Source organism: Sus scrofa, chromosome 1 (assembly GCF_054392235.1).
Source record: "Sus scrofa isolate SSC_HxYL_T2T_F1_AM1 chromosome 1, Sscrofa_HxYL_maternal_Yorkshire_Landrace_v2.0, whole genome shotgun sequence".
Lineage (NCBI taxonomy): Eukaryota > Metazoa > Chordata > Mammalia > Artiodactyla > Suidae > Sus > Sus scrofa.
The window spans coordinates 25,553,979-25,572,807 of record NC_139383.1 but is presented as its reverse complement, the minus strand read 5'-3'; the positions used below and the strand labels follow the sequence as shown (position 1 = coordinate 25,572,807).

The 18,829-nt window shown below is 35.7% G+C and overlaps 1 protein-coding gene across 20 annotated transcripts in view; it reads right to left on the bottom strand.

Moving 5' to 3' along the window:
- The window catches only part of REPS1 (RALBP1 associated Eps domain containing 1), an 83,997-nt gene that overhangs the window by 29,037 nt on the left and 36,131 nt on the right, over nucleotides 1–18,829 (bottom strand). For 11 of the 20 annotated variants that reach the window (XM_085025091.1, XM_085025119.1, XM_005659169.4 and 8 more), the window contains 7 exons: nucleotides 12,485–12,608; nucleotides 10,559–10,755; nucleotides 10,289–10,442; nucleotides 9,312–9,436; nucleotides 8,627–8,789; nucleotides 8,285–8,348; nucleotides 6,978–7,132 (listed from right to left, as the gene is read on the bottom strand). In XM_085025091.1, the coding sequence (XP_084881217.1) occupies nucleotides 6,978–7,132; nucleotides 8,285–8,348; nucleotides 8,627–8,789; nucleotides 9,312–9,436; nucleotides 10,289–10,442; nucleotides 10,559–10,755; nucleotides 12,485–12,605 (979 nt within the window). In that variant the 5' untranslated portion in view covers nucleotides 12,606–12,608. The remainder of the gene's footprint in view (nucleotides 1–6,977; nucleotides 7,133–8,284; nucleotides 8,349–8,626; nucleotides 8,790–9,311; nucleotides 9,437–10,288; nucleotides 10,443–10,558; nucleotides 10,756–12,484; nucleotides 12,609–18,829) is intronic. The other 9 variants (XM_021087342.2, XM_085025050.1, XM_085025053.1 and 6 more) reach the window with 1 other exon arrangement.

The following is an 18,829-nucleotide window of genomic DNA, read 5'->3' as shown; positions in this document are numbered from 1 at the left end:
CGACCTATGCCGCATCTTACAGCAATACCTCACCGAGTGAGGCCAGAATCCACATCCTCATGGACGCCATGTCAGGTTCTTAACCCACTGAGCCAAAATGAGAACTCCTGGAAATCTTTTTTTAACAAAGGGCCAGATAGTAAATATTTTAGGCTCTGCAGGCTATAAGGTCACCGTTGCAACTACTTAACTCTCCTTCTACAATGCCAAAGCAACCCATGGGCAATTCACAAATGAATGGGTTTGGCTGCGTTCCAATAAAATTTTATTTATGGATGCTGAAATTCTAATTTCATATAATTTTCATCTGTGATAAAAATACTATTCCTTTTTCCTCAATGATTAAAAAGAAAAACAAAAAATACTCTTTGCTTGCAGGCTATACAAAAGCAGTCAGCAGACTAGATCTGGCCTCAGGGCTAAGTGTGCCAACCCCTGATACCACAAAGAAAGTAACGAACCCATCAGACCGAATGCAGAAGGCAGCTAGATGAGAATTTGTCTTCTATCAAGCCAGATATTAAAGAGATTTGTAAAACTGTAAAACAATGCCACTCCTTTACAAATTTTTTATTTTGGAGAATATAGTTATTTTCCTAAAAAGTCTATGTTAATAGGTATGGGGTTTATTATTATTATCTTAAAACAAAGCAGTAAGAGTATTTAAAAAATTTATCAGTTTTAATTTCCAATAGGGTAACTATTGATAGAGCTAATCTACAAAAACAAAGGCTCTTTGTGCCCCCACCCCCAATTTTAAGACCTTTATATGTGGTCTAAGACTAAAACTCTTGAAAAAAAATCACTGTCCTAGAAAATTCAAAAATTATCTCTGGAATAAATTAGCAAAATTACATACTGCTTCTTTCCTGTTTCATATACAAAACAACAAAGGAGAGTAGAAAAAGAGCAAATTATCTATGTTCTAGAAAATAACAGTCATGAGTCTGAAGAGCGGTATTAGGTCTGTAAATAAACTGCACCTCCTTCAACCTGGCTCCTTATAAATACTCCAACAAAGAGCTTCATGGCCACCCACAAAGTTAGTCTTTAAGACTGTATCCTTATGGAGGCAGGGGTATAGTTTTACTCTTACCTGGTGCAGTGTTCCAACCTAGCCTCCTGCTGGAACACTGTGTCAACCCTGCCTCCCTCCTGAGGGTTCTGCTCTGCCCCTGACATCATCAGAGCATCAGGGCTGAAAAAGAAGAGCATGAGCCTAAATTATTTGTTAAAGTCAAACCCAAAAGGGCTTTTATGCAGAGTATTTCCACGTATAAAAGCGTGTCTGGAAGACACAACCCAGTATGATCATACTGATGTAGCCAATCTACATTTAAAAGTTAGTAATGATTAATATTAAAAGTGCAAACCTTATTTTCAGGATTGCACTAGAAAATAAAAACACTCTCAATAGTTTTCATCCTTTTAGCCTCCCTAGACTCTGATTCAGGTCAGTTTACCTACTGAACAACCTTTCTTAAACAACATCAGTTTTATTCTAGGTTTATAACCTAACCACTCCAAATTTCTCTGATTTTCTTAGTATTACATTCAACATACTAAAAAATTGTTTCAAAAATGACTGCCAGCTACTGTTAATCTTATAGAAATATATACACTCCCTAAAGTCCTATCATTTAAAGCTTATTTTCCTTTCAGATAGCAAAACAAATCCAGGAAGAATTCTTCAATCATGAAGGTTCAGGGTTCTAATCTCATTTAATAGCTTCATCTAAGGAAAGTAACTATAACTTTTATTTGCCTGAGATGTGAATATTATTCTTATAAGAAAAACATTTAAAATTTTTTAAAAAGTTTGGAAAAATTTTAAGTCTGCAAGGAAAACTATAGATGGTATCTTCTGCATTCACACTTAAAAAAAGGGATATGCAATACAAACACATGAAGAAATTTAAGATTTAATTTAAGGTATGCTTTGTCTTGAATCATATGGATCAAAAAAGTATGCTCTATTTTCAAAATTAATTCCACTTCTTCCCAATACTCCACAAAATGGAAATTTAGTAAGCAGACCTTAAGAAGGACTATGTAGAAGTCTTCAGTTTTAAATTAAAACCAAAGATTTTTTAAAAGCAGAAGTAAACCATGTCCAGCAAGATTTAAAAGAAATAAGACATTCATCCCATGTACTAATTAAACTGTACCTGTTGACCTTTTTTTTGCAGTACCATCGACACTTTATAGCAAATACTATTTGACTCAGCTATTATACTTCAAAGAATATTACCTACAGATATATAGGTTTCCCTTAATCTAAGGATAGCTAAAAATGGAAAAAGCCCATTTAAAGTTAATCCACTTAAAATAAGGACTAAAATTTCATAAAGACAAAAAAAACAAACAAACAAACAAAAAAACCCAAAAAACTTAACAGGGCTTTGTCATCAAAACTCACACAGAAAATGAGTATAAAGAATAAAGAATGTTAAAATTTTTGTGTGAAATTTGGTGGCAAAATTAATAAAAGCACAAATTCAGTCAGTGAACATTTACTGAGGCCCATAAGTAAGTACAGTAAATAAAGAGTATTGAGCAAGAAGACAAGGTTCTCATTTATTTCCAGAGTTCTCTTCCTAACAGAGCAAGACAGACATCCTTCACTTTACTTTGACTTTCACAACATAGTTGTAAAAAAAAAAAAAAAAAAGCTCATTTCTGCAAAAAATAATTAAGGGTATCATTAAATATTCCCAAGGACTATTTATACTATTTACTGACATTTATACCATTATCTTTTAGAGCCCCTATTGTGTCATCCTTCAAGTATCACTAGCCTTGTTTGTCAATATTTTTGCCAGGAATTTGAGGAGTTCTAATTATTTTGTCCAATTTCATTGAATGGTGCATCTCTGAGAATATCTGCAACTGTACGCATTCATCAATACCCCACAAAATGAAAATAAATGACAGCAGTGTTAAGAATGTATATGTATGTGTATGTGTACACAAGGGGAGCTTGAGAAGTAATTCTTTAATATAAAGTTGATGATGAATATTAGTGCCTGTTTTCATTATTTTTCCTCTGCAACTAAAGGCACTTGGACAGTAAATTTTCCAAAATAAAGATTTGAGGTACTCTGTACAAAATACATAAAAAGATATGTACTTTTTTTTTTTTTTTTTTTTTTTGGCAGCACCTTTTAAAAGGTAAAGCCAGGAAACTACTGGAAAATTCCATCAATAAGGGGCTGGTTAAATTAAGGAAGAACCATTAAGTATGGTAAAGAATGTGACAGCTCTATTAAGTGAAAAAGAGCAGAGCTGTTTTAGAAAACATGTTTTAGAAAAAAAGCAAGGGTGTAAAATATAACTGCACTTGCGTAAAAAACCAGATAGACGCATGTGTTACTTCTGTAGGCTTTTAAATGTTAAAATTACCCGGATGAACACAAGAGAAACTCCTAACAGTAATTAACTTGCATCAGGCTAGTCTCAAGTATGGATTTTTGGCAAACTATTCATAAATAAGTCTCTGGCTTTTAAAGATATTCATGTTAAAAGTTATCACTAGAAGACTGGGGATCTACATTATGAACCATATCAACAATGAAATGTGTGTTCAAATTTACTGTGTAAGCAGCAAGTATGGAGGAGAACACAGAGTAGTAAACAATTTTCTTTCCCTCTCTGAGCAGCTCAACCAGATACTATGATGTGCTTATGTGAGCAATGTAGAGTGGTGACAGGAAATAGTTCTTAAAAACAAGTGGTTCAGCCATTTAGTCATTTCAAAATGTGAACGCCTACTCAATCTGCATTCTGCTAGGTGCTGAAATATAATGAACAAGACTGATCTGGTTATGACCTGCCCAGGAAGTTCTAATCTAGTTTAAGAGAAAGAAATTTACCAAATAATCACAAAAAGATATATATAATTGCAACTGTGCTACAAGAAGATTCTTTAGAGATTGAGTTTATGATGTACAACTCGACATATTTGGTTTTTTCTTTAAGATCCATTGTGGTAGGCTAGCAGGACAGGTAATCTTTTTTTTTTTTTTTTTAACGGAAGATAACTATTCCTCGAAGATGATCACTCTTTTTTGAATTTAGCTTCAGAAAGCTGTTTCCATAGATGAATTTTTGTATACTTTCGTAAGAAAACGAAGGTCAGGTTTCCCTTTTTATTTACTCTAGCTGTTAAGTTCAGTGATGTTCAATGTTAAAAATTTTAATTCAAGTCAACATAATACTTCTACCTATGATCTTTAGTTGTCTGTTCTATCTGATAATTAATCTCATAAATCTGTTCAAATGACTTTGGAAAAAATACATATATATCCCACCCATACTGGCATGCTTACAAAAAGCTTAGTTTGGGAGTTCCCGTCATGGTGCAATGGTTAACGAATCCGACTAGGAACCATGAGGTTGCGGGTTCGATCCCTGGCCTCGCTCAGTGGGTTAAGGATCCCGCGTTGCTATGAGCTGTGGTGTAGATCGCAGACCCAGCTCAGATCCCACGTAGCTGTGGCTCTGGCGTAGGCCGGCGGCTACAGCTGCAATTAGACCCCTAGCCTGGGAACCTCCATATGTCATGAGAGCGGCCCAAGAAATGGCAAAAATACAAAAAAAAAAAAAAGCTTAGTTTGTTACTTTGAGCAACTGTAACTCAAGTCACCAATATTCGTCATCTATTTTTCTGTAAGGTATTTAAATTATAAATATAGAATACTTGTGGAGCTAATATTTTAATATGTCCCAACATCACAAGCTTCAGATAACAAACGACTGTTATTTTCCAAAGGTAGAAATGTTAAAAAAAAAAAATCCTACTTTAAAAATGGCACACATTTAGCATAATTTACTCAATAATCATTTACTGAGCAACTTAGTACATACTTGCCAAGAAGTAGGTCCTGAGATCACGACAATGAATATGATACATTCCTGTTTTTTAAGGAGCTCAAGAGTGTAGCGGTAGAAAGGGGGAAAAGAAAGAACTGGATTCAGTGCAATGTGTGCCAAAATGAACAGCCTGTAGGATATGCTATGAAGAAATCAGGGAAGACAGAAACCACCTTTGCCTGTAACTCCAAAGGCTCCACAGAAGGGATGTTTACGAAAAGTTCCCAGGTCAGCCAAAAGAAAGCATTTGGATATTTCTCCTTCAACTGGGAACTTCTAAAATCACAGCTATGTTAAAATGGTTTTTAAGGATACTGATTGATTCATAGTATTTACGTAACAATTTCCATATTTGAAGGGCTTTGTGTCGTATGCCTCTCAGGCCTAAGATAGGTAGGAGAAAAAAGATTAAATGGTTCTTTCTACCTCAAAACAGAACTCCAAGTTTAATATTTATAAGCAGGCAAAGCAGATTTTAATCTAATATTGTGTGATCAAAATATTTACAATAACTTTGATTGGGAAAACATATAATACTATGTTAGACGTGGAAAAAACTCAGTCTTTGATACATTTAAAATTATAGTTAGAGCAAAAGCGTATAGATACACGCAGGCAGAAAACGCAGAGCATCTCTGTGTTAAGGTATGAAAAGACAAATGCCTAGGAAAGAACACCTCGAATCGTCAGCCTTAAAAATCTCATCAGCAGATCAGGATTACAAAGAGCCAGATTTTATTTAAATTAAAGAAAGAAAGAAAAAGACTCTACTGACTCTATGCAAAAACCAGATTCACCTATCTGAATCCAATAGGATAACAAGATGACAAGTCTCTAGAAAATGACATACAACAGAATAAGCTTGACTTATTTCTTGTATTAGTATGCTATCAGTTTTTTTAAAATTAAAGTCACAGAAAAACCCTACATACAAGGCCAAATTTACAAATCACTGATACAATCCGATTATAGCTACCACTGTGTCCCTTTTGGCTGCTATCAAATAAGCTAAATAAAGAAGTTATTTTTGCTTATTTCTTTATTAGGTAAACCAAAGAACTCTAAAGCAAAATTATCTAACAAAAATACTTAGCTTTTAGCTCTTTGGAGGATAAGTGATGCCAAATGACTACCTGAAATGACTAGGAAAATCCTACAATCCTCATAGTATAATGTTTCTAAAAAAATGTAAACAACAGTAAATTACTTCATCAACCTATTGGTTGATAAAAAGTCAATATACAATTCAGGTCTTGAAGTATGAATGGCATCAAATCCACATTTCAGGTGGAGAAACACAAGAGAAAAAAAAAAATTAGCAGTGAGAACTTGCCCAAGGTCATAGGAGTAATTAGCAAAACTAAAAGCACATTCGGATTCTTAACTCTAAGGAGACTATTCTTTTCATGATGGTAAAGACGTGTATAAGGTTCTCTCCACATAATTTAGATAAGAAAGTCAGATCATTAGCATTTCTCAGTTAAACAGACCCTGCCCTTTTAAGAGCCAAATTCTGGGAGTTCCCACTGTGGTGCAACGCAACAGTAACGACCTCATTCAGGAGGATGCAGGTTTGATTCCTGCTTTTGATCAGTGGGTTATAAAAGATAAAAGCCAGCATTACCTACAACCAAACAAAAATATCCCAGATTTCTTCAGAGTCTAAATCAAAGAGCTTGGCTTTTTAAAGGAAAATGCTTGTGGATTGCAAAGTCTAATGATAAACCAATCATTTCTTTCAACAAATTAAGATGCATTAAATGGAAAAATGTTGATAATGAAGACAGGATACTTTACCCACTTCAATCTGTAATACAATTAAAGACAACAAAATAACAAGACACTGGGCAATGCTCTTCACATCTCTGCAAGTCACAACTGTGAAGTGAAATGGTGGCACACAGTCCTTCATCTCTTTGTCTAAAGTTTACTAACTAAGCTAAACGATTAATTCAAATTCAGCCTATACATCCCATTTTGATGGCAACTACGTGCTCCTGATGAAATGTCTAAGCTCTTAAAGTAAATTTTAACATCTGTCTTGATCGTGCAGAATCAAGGGTTATGGAGGCATGCAATCAGGTCTCTTCAGCTCCTAATCTCACCTGCTGAATCTTCCAAATCAATGAGCTTGGGCATTAAGCTTTCAGGGAGTTTTTCTGGTAAGTCATAGCCATTCTTCCTAGCAACTACCAGATGAAAAGCAGCACAAAACTCATCCAGTGTCAAGGCTCCATCTTTATCAAAGTCTGAGAGTTCCCTAGAAGACAAACTTAAAATTAGTATAATCATGTTCTGCTTTGGCTCATTTCAGGTCTCACAAAGAAGAGAAATCCTTTCCTAAAAAGTAACAATAAATAATTTTAAAAATTCCATAGATGGAAAGATGTATAATAAAACAAATACAGCAAACTGTTAACTGTAGGCAGTGAGCAAAGGGGTGTTCAAGGCACAATTCTTTAAGCTTTACTATATGCTTTAAATTCTCATAATAAAATGCTGAAAACAGCCCCAAGAGAGTTACCAAAAAAAAAAAAAAAAAAACACCTTTAATCCATATGCATTTTTAGTAATAGGTTTTAGTTAAAACCAGGCTTAGTTAATAAGTCACCAAAATTTTTAAAAATTTAGTTTTTACTGTTATCCAAGTTCTACATGTGTGCACTTTAAAACATCCAATAGAATTACAAGGCTTTATACAAACAAATAGCAGCCCCACCCTGATGTTCTTTCATTTCCTGGATACAGAAGCAATCATTTTTATTTATTACCTTAAACTACACATAGATATTTCCAGTTTTTGATTTTTCAGTTTTAGACATTATCTACCTACCTCCTACCATAGCATTCTATGCTTATACTAAAAACCATACTAACAAAACAATTTAGAATATAGAGAAATATATTGCTATAAAGTATAAATAACATTGGTTTATATGATAATTATTTTTTAAAAGTAATTTGTGATTGTAATTTGTTTTAATGGCTAATTTCAACTACACAGCACCTATCCTGAGTCTTAGTCTATATTTAAATGGGAGCGAAGCACATCCTTAAGCTCATGCCTTGCTATGGGACTTATACTAAACTTGTTAAAAACCAAATGAGGTAAGCAAAACCATATATGAGCAAACTAGCTGCTATTCCACACATTCTGCTTTCAACAAGAAACAGGTGATATAGCTTAAAGAATTTTAGCACATTTTAAGGAACTACTATAGTATTATTTATTTCTTTTCCAGAGAGAGAGAAGTCAGTTACTATAAGGCAGTACCCAGTTCTTTGAGAATATTCCTGAACTAATTACCCGAATAGCTCTAATAGTTTATTCTTTAAAAGTTCAAAAATTCATCTGCTGGACATTCCTCTGAAACAACCCACATTACCGAACTAATGATATACCCACACTTACCAAATGTGAGAAAGTTCAAGAATAGGAAGTTTTGATTTTGTAAAAAACTCTTTAGCTGCAGATCCTGAAATATTAAAACAGTGTTGTTTAATGTTATTCTGAAGTTAAAACCCCAGGAATAAAATGTGAGATAATAGTCTTAAGACTTTTCACTGAGAAAAAGGTAATCTTAACATGTGTATATGTCATGTTTTTGGCTTCAAGTGATTATAAATGTTTTAGAAACAATCTGAGAATTAATTTATCTTTTATAATCTCTGACCAATAAAACCATGTCTTTGAGATTATGAAATTGAGACTCTGTCCTAGCCCATCGAGAAGAATTTGTTTTTAACAACTCACCTGGAATAAATCCGTTAAGATCAGGCTGAATGGTTTTAAACTGATTTACATAATACTGTCTTTGTTCATCTGTTATTTTCCAGGGATCATCATAACTACTGGATTGCCTACGAATTTCATTGGCAGTTGCAGCTGATGCTACAGTTCGTACTGTTGTCTGGTCCTGTAATGAAACATTTTTTCCTCAGTACAGTATCTATCTATACGATTATATGGACCAAGATTGCTAAGTTACTTATCTTTGAAAGTAAAACTGACTCTGTTGTGGAGTTTAAAAAATTTAAAAAGTCTTCACAAACTCATCAACAAACCATATAAACTCTAACCATATTTATATAGGTTATTAAATGTTTTTTCACAATGATTATATAAATGTGTAGAATGATAGCAATGTGTAAGCAACAGAAAATCATGTAAAATGTGCTAAGAAAGCCAAGCAAATATATTCCTAGATGAAGAAACTTTTCAAAACTTCACTATGGAATTAGCAAGAAAATCAGCCGAAACTTTCAGTGAAACATTCCAATGAAAATAGACTTGAAGTAAAGGCACAGAGCAGAGTTCTGTTCTGTTGCTATTGTTGTTTTTAATAAAGTGAATTTGCAGCAGCAAAATATAAAAACAATGACTGCAGCAATACTCTGAATGAAGCAAATAAAAATGCAATACCAATAAAATGTCACACCTGGACAGAAGCAGGATGCATGGTTAAAAGAGTACTGGTTGGTGGAGTATCTGCAAAACTGACCCAATTTTCTTGAGGTGGAGGAGGAGAATGCCCTGACCACACTGCATCACCAGTAGAAGAACCTGAAAGCAGAATAGGTAAACCTGCTGACTCATTTTTGGAGAGAGGAAAAAAAAAAAAAATAGTTACCAGGTTTGGTTTTTGTTTTTTTTTTTTTGCTTTATATGGGCCACACTCACACCATATAGAAGTTCACAGGCTAGAGGCTGAATCGGAGCTGCAGCTGCCAGTCTAACCGCAGCCACAGCAAAGCCAGATCTGAGCCACATCTGCAACCTAAGCTGCAGTTTATGACAGCCCCTAATCCTTAAAACACTGAGAGAGGCCAGAGATCAAACCCGCATTCTCATGGATATTAGTCAGGTTATTAACCCACTGAGCCACAATGGGAACTTCAAGAGTTACCAGGTTTTTAATGAGAACAAATCATCATACACATATAAAAATTTTCTTTTAAACTCTAACTCTGAAGAAATGCAAACAAATTTCCAAAGTGGGATCCTTTCTGTCAATTTAAAATTATGCCTCATTTGGTACAATAACAAATTTATTGCTGTAACAAGCAATATAGTGACAGAATCATTTTTACAACAAAGTGTACTTCCCTTCACTAATGTATACACTTGGGAATATATACTCTAGGAAGTAATTACTTATTCATCTTACCTTCAGAGAATCTGATGTCAGTAAACTTTTGTCTAAGCATCATAGATATAAGTAAAGGCAATTAACACTCTTCAAAGTGATGTATCTAACTTAGAATTTTTCATAGTTGGCTTCTGTTTCTATTTAAGGCACTTAACTTATAATTAGAAATTGACTTGGAGGCAACTCTTAAAGGAACATTATCAGGTTTCCTTCAATTTATATTTATAACCCTTAATAAATGCTAATTTTAAAGAATTACTAAATACCTGACTGTGCCTCACCAAAGGGAGACCAAAACGGCCCAGGTCCTGCAAGAGGCCTCTCACTATTTCCCCCACTAGGATGACGGTTATGCTTCCTCCACGTGTGTGGAGAAGTTGGCGGCGACTGCTGTGGCGAGACTACCGGGGATGCAGGTTCCTAGAAAGAACACCATCATTTTAAAATAAAGTGACATCTTCATTACTAAGACACTCAATACATGTTTTAGTGTAAGCATCCACATAGGATGATGACTTTTTCATGCACATGATTACCTGCTGATCCGCAGACACACGAGGCTGGACAGGATCATGGCTTATGGATCCCTTTTTCACTTGCCCCCGGCCAGGTGGGGGGGGAATTACACCAGAATAAGACCCTTGGTTTTCAGAATCTGAAGAATATGAGGCTGTATGACGAGATTCTTGTTCATTTTTCGAGGCAACAAATCTTGGCAGAGGAAGGTCTTTTACTGTTAACCACAAAAATAATTATTACTTTAAAATAAAAAAGAGTATATATATTAAAAACTGAAATAAGAGATGGATTTGCTATTAGAAAGAACTTTTGCAAAAACTGATACAGAAACAACAGACACAAAATGTTCATCACTGCTAAATTCAGATCATCTCCTTTAGACTGTTTAGAGACACTCCAGCCTAGGAAGAAGCAGTAATACCAAACTGCCCTTCTAAGCACATCTGGCCCTATTGGTATTCTGTATTTATTTCATCTCATAACCACACTGACCTTGCAAAGTCCCCATTTTATAGATACAACAAACTGAGACTCCAAGATGCCAAAGTCAGTGACAGTAACTGATAGTTAGGATCCGGACCTGGGTCAGCCTGCCCTGAAGCCCAGGCTGTTTCTATTCACATTGCTTCCCTAAAGGAAGATGTGAGAGCTCAAAGCAAAACAAGAACATGAAGTTTGAGACTAGATTAATCTAGGTATTTTCATTGCAGCAATTCCTGAAAACATCTTATTGTTCACCTACCAAGGATCTACCCACTTTAGCTTGACACTCGTGCAGACAGATATTCTACATTCAATTTTAAATAGAGAAGAAAGATAAAAAACTGAGAATTTTTCTGCATACTTTCAGACTAGAACAATATAGCAGAATCATTTTTAGAAGAAAGTATACTTCTTCCTACCACCATTACCTGCATTTCTCTTTAGAATCTCCACAGTAAGAAGGGAAAATATGGTTATTCAGTATTTATGTAAAGGAATTAAAAGTTACTTGAAAAGAAAGTAAACTCTCAACTCTAGAACAATGATGTGTGGCAAACCAGAGCTCCACAACGAAAATCTCTGGATGACTAATAAACTGAGCTGGTACTTAAAACCATTTTATAAAAAGTCTAATAATACTGGAGTTCCTGTCATGGCTCAGTGGTTAACAAATCCAACCAGGAACCAGGAGGTTGCGGGTTCGATCCCTGGCCTTGCTCAGTGGGTTAAGGATCCGGCGTTGCCATGAGCAGGTTGCAGACGCAGCTCGAATTCCGCACTGCTGTGGCTCTGGCGTAGGCCGGTGGCTACAGCTCCGATTAGACCCCTAGCCTAGGAACCTCCATATCCTGTGGGAGTGGCCCAAGAAATGGCAAAAACAAAACAAAAGTCTAATACTACAGAAAGCCTCAAGCTTTCCCTCTCTTCCCATAAAAACCAAAGAACTCTGCATTTAAGTGCCTACCTTTATAGAATTTCCATCTACTTAGGCATCAATGAATCTCCAAAGAGAAAAACAAACTATCCTAGGTGATGCTTGTAAGGCAGTCAAATGTTTGTATTTAGGTTTTATTTTGCCAATATTTTAATACTAGCTCTATCAACCAAAGTTTTGGTTAACTAATACTTTCTAATTTCAAATGGAGCTTCTGTAGCTTTTCCAAGTAGAAAAACACAAAGTATATCAATTTTTAGTAAATTATTTTAAAAATCACTATTTTAAGTTTTTATACTACCATCAAATAATATGACATACATATATACCATAATAGATTTAAGATAGACGTATTTTTCTAATATTCACAGATGAAAAAAAGCATGGTAGTGAGAATAAACGCATCACATTTAAGGTCACAAATGCCACTGAAATATCAGAAAGACTCATCGGTTCTACTGACTTTACTTCACTTGTGATTAGAAGTTCACTGTCATCTGAGTTACTAATATATTCCAATGTTTACCTGTATTTATACTTTCCACTCTTAAAGGGAAGCCAGACTGAGCAACAGCTACAAGTTTCAATGCAATATAGAACTGACTTCTTCCAAAATAACCAAGTCTTGTTGCACCACAAAGCTCCATAATCTATAAAAGAACACAATGTTAACATTAAGAATTATGACAACAATTCTCCACCTAAGCAGTTATCTGACTTCTGTTTATAGCATCTTCAAAATACATAGCTGACATATGGTATATTACTCTCAACTGATGACCAACTTTCTCAAGCTTCAGGTTTATATGTTTGAAAATAAAAAGGAACTGACCATACAATAAGATTATCATTTTCCAACTTATTAAAATTCATATGATGAGCAATTACACCTTATTAGAATAACTTTTTTCGGAGTTCCCGTTGTGGCTCAGTGAAAACAAATTTGGATAGCATCCATGAAGAAGCAGGTTCGATCCCTGGCCTCGCTCAGTGGGTGAAGGATCTGGTGTTGTTGTGAGCTGTGGTGCAGGTCGCAGATGATGTTTGGATATGGCGTTGCTGTGGCTGTGGTGTAGGCCAGCAGCTACAGCTGTGATTCGACCCCTCGCCTGGGAACCCCATATGCCGCAGGTACAGCCCTAAAAAAATAACAAAGAATAACTTTTTTCTTATAATCATATCTTTTAGAAACAAATGTATCATCCACTCTCCTTTAAAAACTTTGTACACACAACAGGGACAAAAGTTTTTGCAACTAATAGATTATTATGCAGCCATTTAAAGTAGTAGTCATAAAATGACATATTAAGTGGGATGAGGAATGATACATTAATTTTAACCAAATAAACACAAAATTTAAAATAACCAGATATATAAAAATTGTTAGATGAGTTTAAGAGGAGGGTTTTTTTTTCTCTTATTTTTCAGATTATATTTAACACGATAATACCACTTTTCTTTAAAACAACAATTTTTACTTGATTTTTTTTTTTTTTAAGTATGAATGCTTTCAAAGATCATTCTAGCCATTCAATAAATATTTCTAGGCTGGCTTCTACAAGTAAGTACTAGCCTAGAAAAGAGAATTTTAGGTTACAAGATTAATTTATAACCCCCAAAGCTGGAGTAATATATACTATACAGACATCATAAAGTATTCTTAAAATAAGCACTAAGTGTTCTTGCCTTCTAAAAAATTCAAATTCTTGTGGAAAGAGCATATTCAGTATATTTTCTTTTTCCCAACAGAGTCAAAGGAAGATTAAGGTACTTGAGATACTGTGGTACTAAATCTGAAGTAAGGAATTTACTAGAATTGCAAAAAAGCATCTTTCAATGGTTCAGCAACATATAACAACAATACCATTTGTTCACAAGCACAAGGAAAGAAGAATCAATTTTGCTATGATCAGCACAGGATAAAGTTCTTGTTTCTGCCACTAAGAGGCATCATTTCTGTGTAAATCTAAAAGGACAAGGAGGCTAAAAAGGCAGGTTTACATTAAGGGAACTATGAGGGACTTCCTGTTGTGGCTCAGTGGAAATGAGGTTTGGGGTTCGATCCCTGGCCTCGCTCAGTGGGTTAAGGATCTGGCGTTTGCCGTGAACTGTGGCTTAGGTCACAGATGCGGCTCAGATCTGCTGTTGCTGTGGCTGTGGTGTAGGCCAGCAGCTGTAGCTCTGATTGAACCCCTAGCCTGGGAACCTCCATAAGCCCTGGGTGTGGCTCTAAAACAAACAAAAAATTTTCTTCACTATTCTCGTGTTATTCTCTCAGACAATCTTTAGAATCATTTTACCAAAATAAATCAAGATTTTAACTGCGACAGCTATTCATGTACAGTCTGGTTCCTGACTTTAACAAGACCACTTCAGTGCTTTATCATTAAGAGCCATGCTGGCTAACACTCTGCAACACCTGTGTTAAGAAGCTATTCAAACTGACCAGCTTTTGCACAGCAAAGGAAGCCAAAAAGAAAACAAAAAGACAACTTACAAAATGGGAGAAAAGAGTTTCAAATGATGCAACTGACAAGGGCTTAATCTATAAAATATACAAGCAACTTAAACAACTCAACAGCAAAAAAGGCAACAACCCAATGCAAAAATGGGCAAAAGACCTGAATAGACTGTTCTCCAAGGACGATATACAGATGGCCAATAAGCACATGAAAAAATGCTCAACATCCCTGATTATTAGAGAAATGCAAATCAAAACTACCGTGAGATACCACCTCACACATTAGTAAGTCCACAGATAACAAACGCTGGAGCAGATGTGGAGAAAAGGGAACCCTCCTGCACTGTTGGTGGGAATGTAAGCTGGTACAACCACTATGGAGAACAGCATGGAGATCTATACATAGAACTACCATATGACCCAGCATATATCAGACAAAACTTTCCTTAAAAAAGACACATGTACCCGCATGTTTACTGCAGCACTATTCACAATAGCCAAGACATGGAAACAACCTAAATGTCCATGACAGACTACTGGATTAGAAAGATGTGGTATATATACACAATGGAATACTAATCAGCCATAAAAAAAGAACAAAATAATGCCATTTGCAGCAACATGGATGGAACTGGAGACTCTCATCCTGAGTGAAGTGAGTCAAAAAGAGAAAGACAAGTACCATATGATATCACTTGTATCTGGAATCTAATACATAGCACAAAGAAACCTTTCCACAGAAAAGAAAATCATGGACTTGGAGAATAGACTTGTGGTTGTCTAGGGGGAGGGGGAGGGGGAGGGAGTGGGATGGACTGGGAGCTTGGGGTTAATAGATGCAAACTATTGCTTTTGGAATAGTTTAGCAAATGAGATCCTGCTGTGTAGCACTGGAACCATGTCTAGTCACTTATGACAGAGCGTGATAATGGGAGAAAAAAGAATGTATACATGTATGTGTAACAGGGTCACCATGCTGTACAGTAGAAAAAAAATTGTATTGGGGAAGTAACAATAAAAAAAAAGAAGCTGTTCAGCTAGTTCCATTATTCTAAGAGTTTTGTTTTGGGCTTTATGCTTTCAAAAACTATAGATAAATGGTAATTTTGTGTGCATTTTGGAGCAGAAAACTAAAATATGAACATTTTTCTTTGGTCTTACTAATATTAATAATTCTATAACTAGAGTTCCTAGTAATAGGACTCTACTAACATCAAAATGCTATGTTCCTAGTAAGTGTTCCTAGTAACAGTAACATCAAACCATCCTTTGGGAGTTCCTGTTGTACCTCAGTGGTAACAAACCCTACTGGTATTCATGAGGACATGGGCTGGATCCCTGGCCTCACTCAGTGGGTTAAGGATCTGATGTTGCCTTGAGCTGTGGTATAGGTCGCAGGTGCGGCTCAGATCCTGAGTTGCTATGGCTGTAGTGTAGGCTGGCAGCTACAGGTCCAATTAGACCCCTAGCCTGGGAACTTCCATATGCCATGAGTGAGGCCCTAAAAAGACAAAACAAACAAAAAAACCATCCTTTGATCCCTGAAATGAATTCCATTCAGTCATGGTGGAATAACTTTTTCAAATATAAAAATTTAACCATAATCTTAAAATGACTAATCTTTTTAAAGAAAGCTCTACCTGCAAGGTTTGGAACTGGTGCTATGTTGGCTTTGTAAACACAAATAGATTACTTTTTTCCTGCTCTGAAATACTTTAAATAGATTAATGATCCTTAAAGATTTGAAAGAAAATTCACCTGTGACACAGGCCTGGTAGTATCTCTGATCAATGCCTCGGTGTCTTCCATGTTATCTGGAATAAACTAGATTTTCTCTCTCTAAATCATTTGATAATTTCCTCAAAAGTCATTTACTGCTTCCCAACTTTGAAATTTATCATCAGTTTAGTATTATTCAAAGTAGTCTCACACTTTTAATTGTCTCTCTATGGCAATTTTCCCTTAATCTAAATTATCCGTATTTGTGTGTAAGCTCACACAGATGCCTGGATCGTGAGAACCACTTAGAGCCCTTATTAGGACACAGATTCCCAGACCCCTTCCATGAGATGCTAACTCACCTAGGAAACCCAGGGCCAGCAAGTGACTGCTGGTATACTACTGATAGTTACTGAAAATTATTAAGCCTTCTTTTCTTACCACTAGAAAATTTACATGCTCATGGTAAAATAATTAAAATAGGACTTGGGATACAGAATTAGAAGTTTCTACATCTGATTCTTATGTTCTAATTTTTTTCTACATACATAAAAACACATACACATTTACTTCCTTCACACTTTTCACATGTGTAGGGTCATACCGTATTTGATTTTTCCACATAATGTTAAACAAAGAACTTAAAAAAAATTTTTTAAAGAGAGAACTTTTTTAAAGCAGCATATATAAGTCTCTCGACTTTTTTTACATAGCAATCTACTGCATGGATATTCCTATTACAAATTAATCAATCCCTTACTGATGAACATTTAGGTCTTTCCAGTTTTTACTACAAATAATGGCATAAAATTCACGTGATGCATCTTTCTGCAACTTCACGATTGCAGAACAAATTTCTAGAAATAGAATATGCTTTAAAATGTAACACGACTAAGTACTATAACTGTGAATGACTGCTATTCTTTCTGATCAGCATAGAATCTTAGCCACCTGGTCTGAAACAAGAGACATAAAAGTTTTCATTAATTTTATTGGCTTCACAAAGGATATCAGATTGACCTCTTTTCTGAATGCTCTGTTTCATAATACTTAGAAAAAAGCCACTAACTTCTAGGAAGAAAAGATAAAACTACACTGTAGTTTAATACCTACAGAGATTCCTGTGGTTGAGGATTCATTTTACATCATTCACATTGTGCTTGAGTGAGTTATACACCCTTACTGTGCCTCAGTTTCCTCATATGTAAACTGAAGAGAAAAATACACTATCTCATATAGGTGCTGTGAATATTCAATGAGACTGTATTGACTAGAGCATTGAAAACAGTGTCTGGTCCACAAATATCACTATTACCACATTTTACTTACTACCCTGATCATAATGTACAGTATTAAGTCAGGGACTTCAGAGACTGAATCATTCTTGAAAACCACATTTTGCTGAGAGCTGAAAACTAATGCCTTTAAGAACTAAAGTGGGTTTTATTATAATTTTTGATGAAAAGTCTAAGATATAGGATGCTTTCATGCCTTCAGAAATACTTTGAACTTTTGGTTTAAGACAACACACTAAGCACAGAAATGTACCTCCTCTCCTTTCAGAAATTTCATTAAAATGTTAGTAAGTGAATAAACTGATAAAAATAAATGAGAGGCAAAGGGGAACAACAAACTGACAGAAAGTTTAAGAACAATTTAGCAGTTAGAAAGCAGATGGAGTCATACCTAATGAAGTAGGGAGGAAGAAATTAGTGCCAAGAATACCCATGGAGAGGAGTTCTTGTTGAAGCTCAGTGGGGTAAGGATCTGGCATTGCCACGAGCTGTGGCATAGGTCACAGACGCAGCTTGGATCTGGCATTGCTGTGGTGTTGGCCTGCAGCTGCAGTTCCAACTCAACCCCGAGCCCAGGAACATTCCATATGCCATAGGTATGGCTATAAAAAGAAGAAAAGAAGAATACCCACAGAGAAGAACTGATTGCCCTGCAAAATCCAGGGACTCATCCAGAGATGCTAGGTATGACCAACAGTGAGACTGGGAGAGATGAAACTCCCTATCCTTACAGCTGCTCACGGAATATTAAATTTTGCTAAGTAAAAACAAACAAAAAACTGTAAGTTATCGCTCTAAAAAAATGAAATGTCAGGGAAGTAGCAGGACAACTGATATAGACAGGAGTTGTTGCCCCAAAGAAAAGCTTCTGTTTCTAGCATTTAGCAACCCAATGAAGAGTAGCATCTGACCCATTCCTCCTCAAGTGAGGCAGCCTTTTGAGGTGTTATGACCAAATACACAGGGCTCAGTTTTTCTACTGCCTCAAAGATCAATAAGCAACTGAGGAAAACTTACAAAATAGAAGAGAAATGCCAAATTTACAAATGGAAAAAATAAAAGGAGTTCCCGTCGCGGCGCAGTGGTTAACTAATCTGACTAGGAACCATGAGGTTGCAGGTTCGATCCCTGCCCTTGCTCAGTGGGTTAACGATACGGCGTTGTCGTGAGCTGTGGTGTAGGTCGCAGACACGGCTCAGATCCCGTGTTGTTGTGGCTCTGGCGTAGGCTGGCAGCTACAGCTCCAATTAGACCCCTAGCCTGGGAACCTCCATATGCAGCGGGAGTGGCCCTAGAAAAGGCAAAAAGACAAAAAAAATAAAAGAATGGATATGAGGGCAAACAGTACAAGAACAAAAAGAAAAGGCAGTTGAGAAGGTAAAAGAATGTAATCATA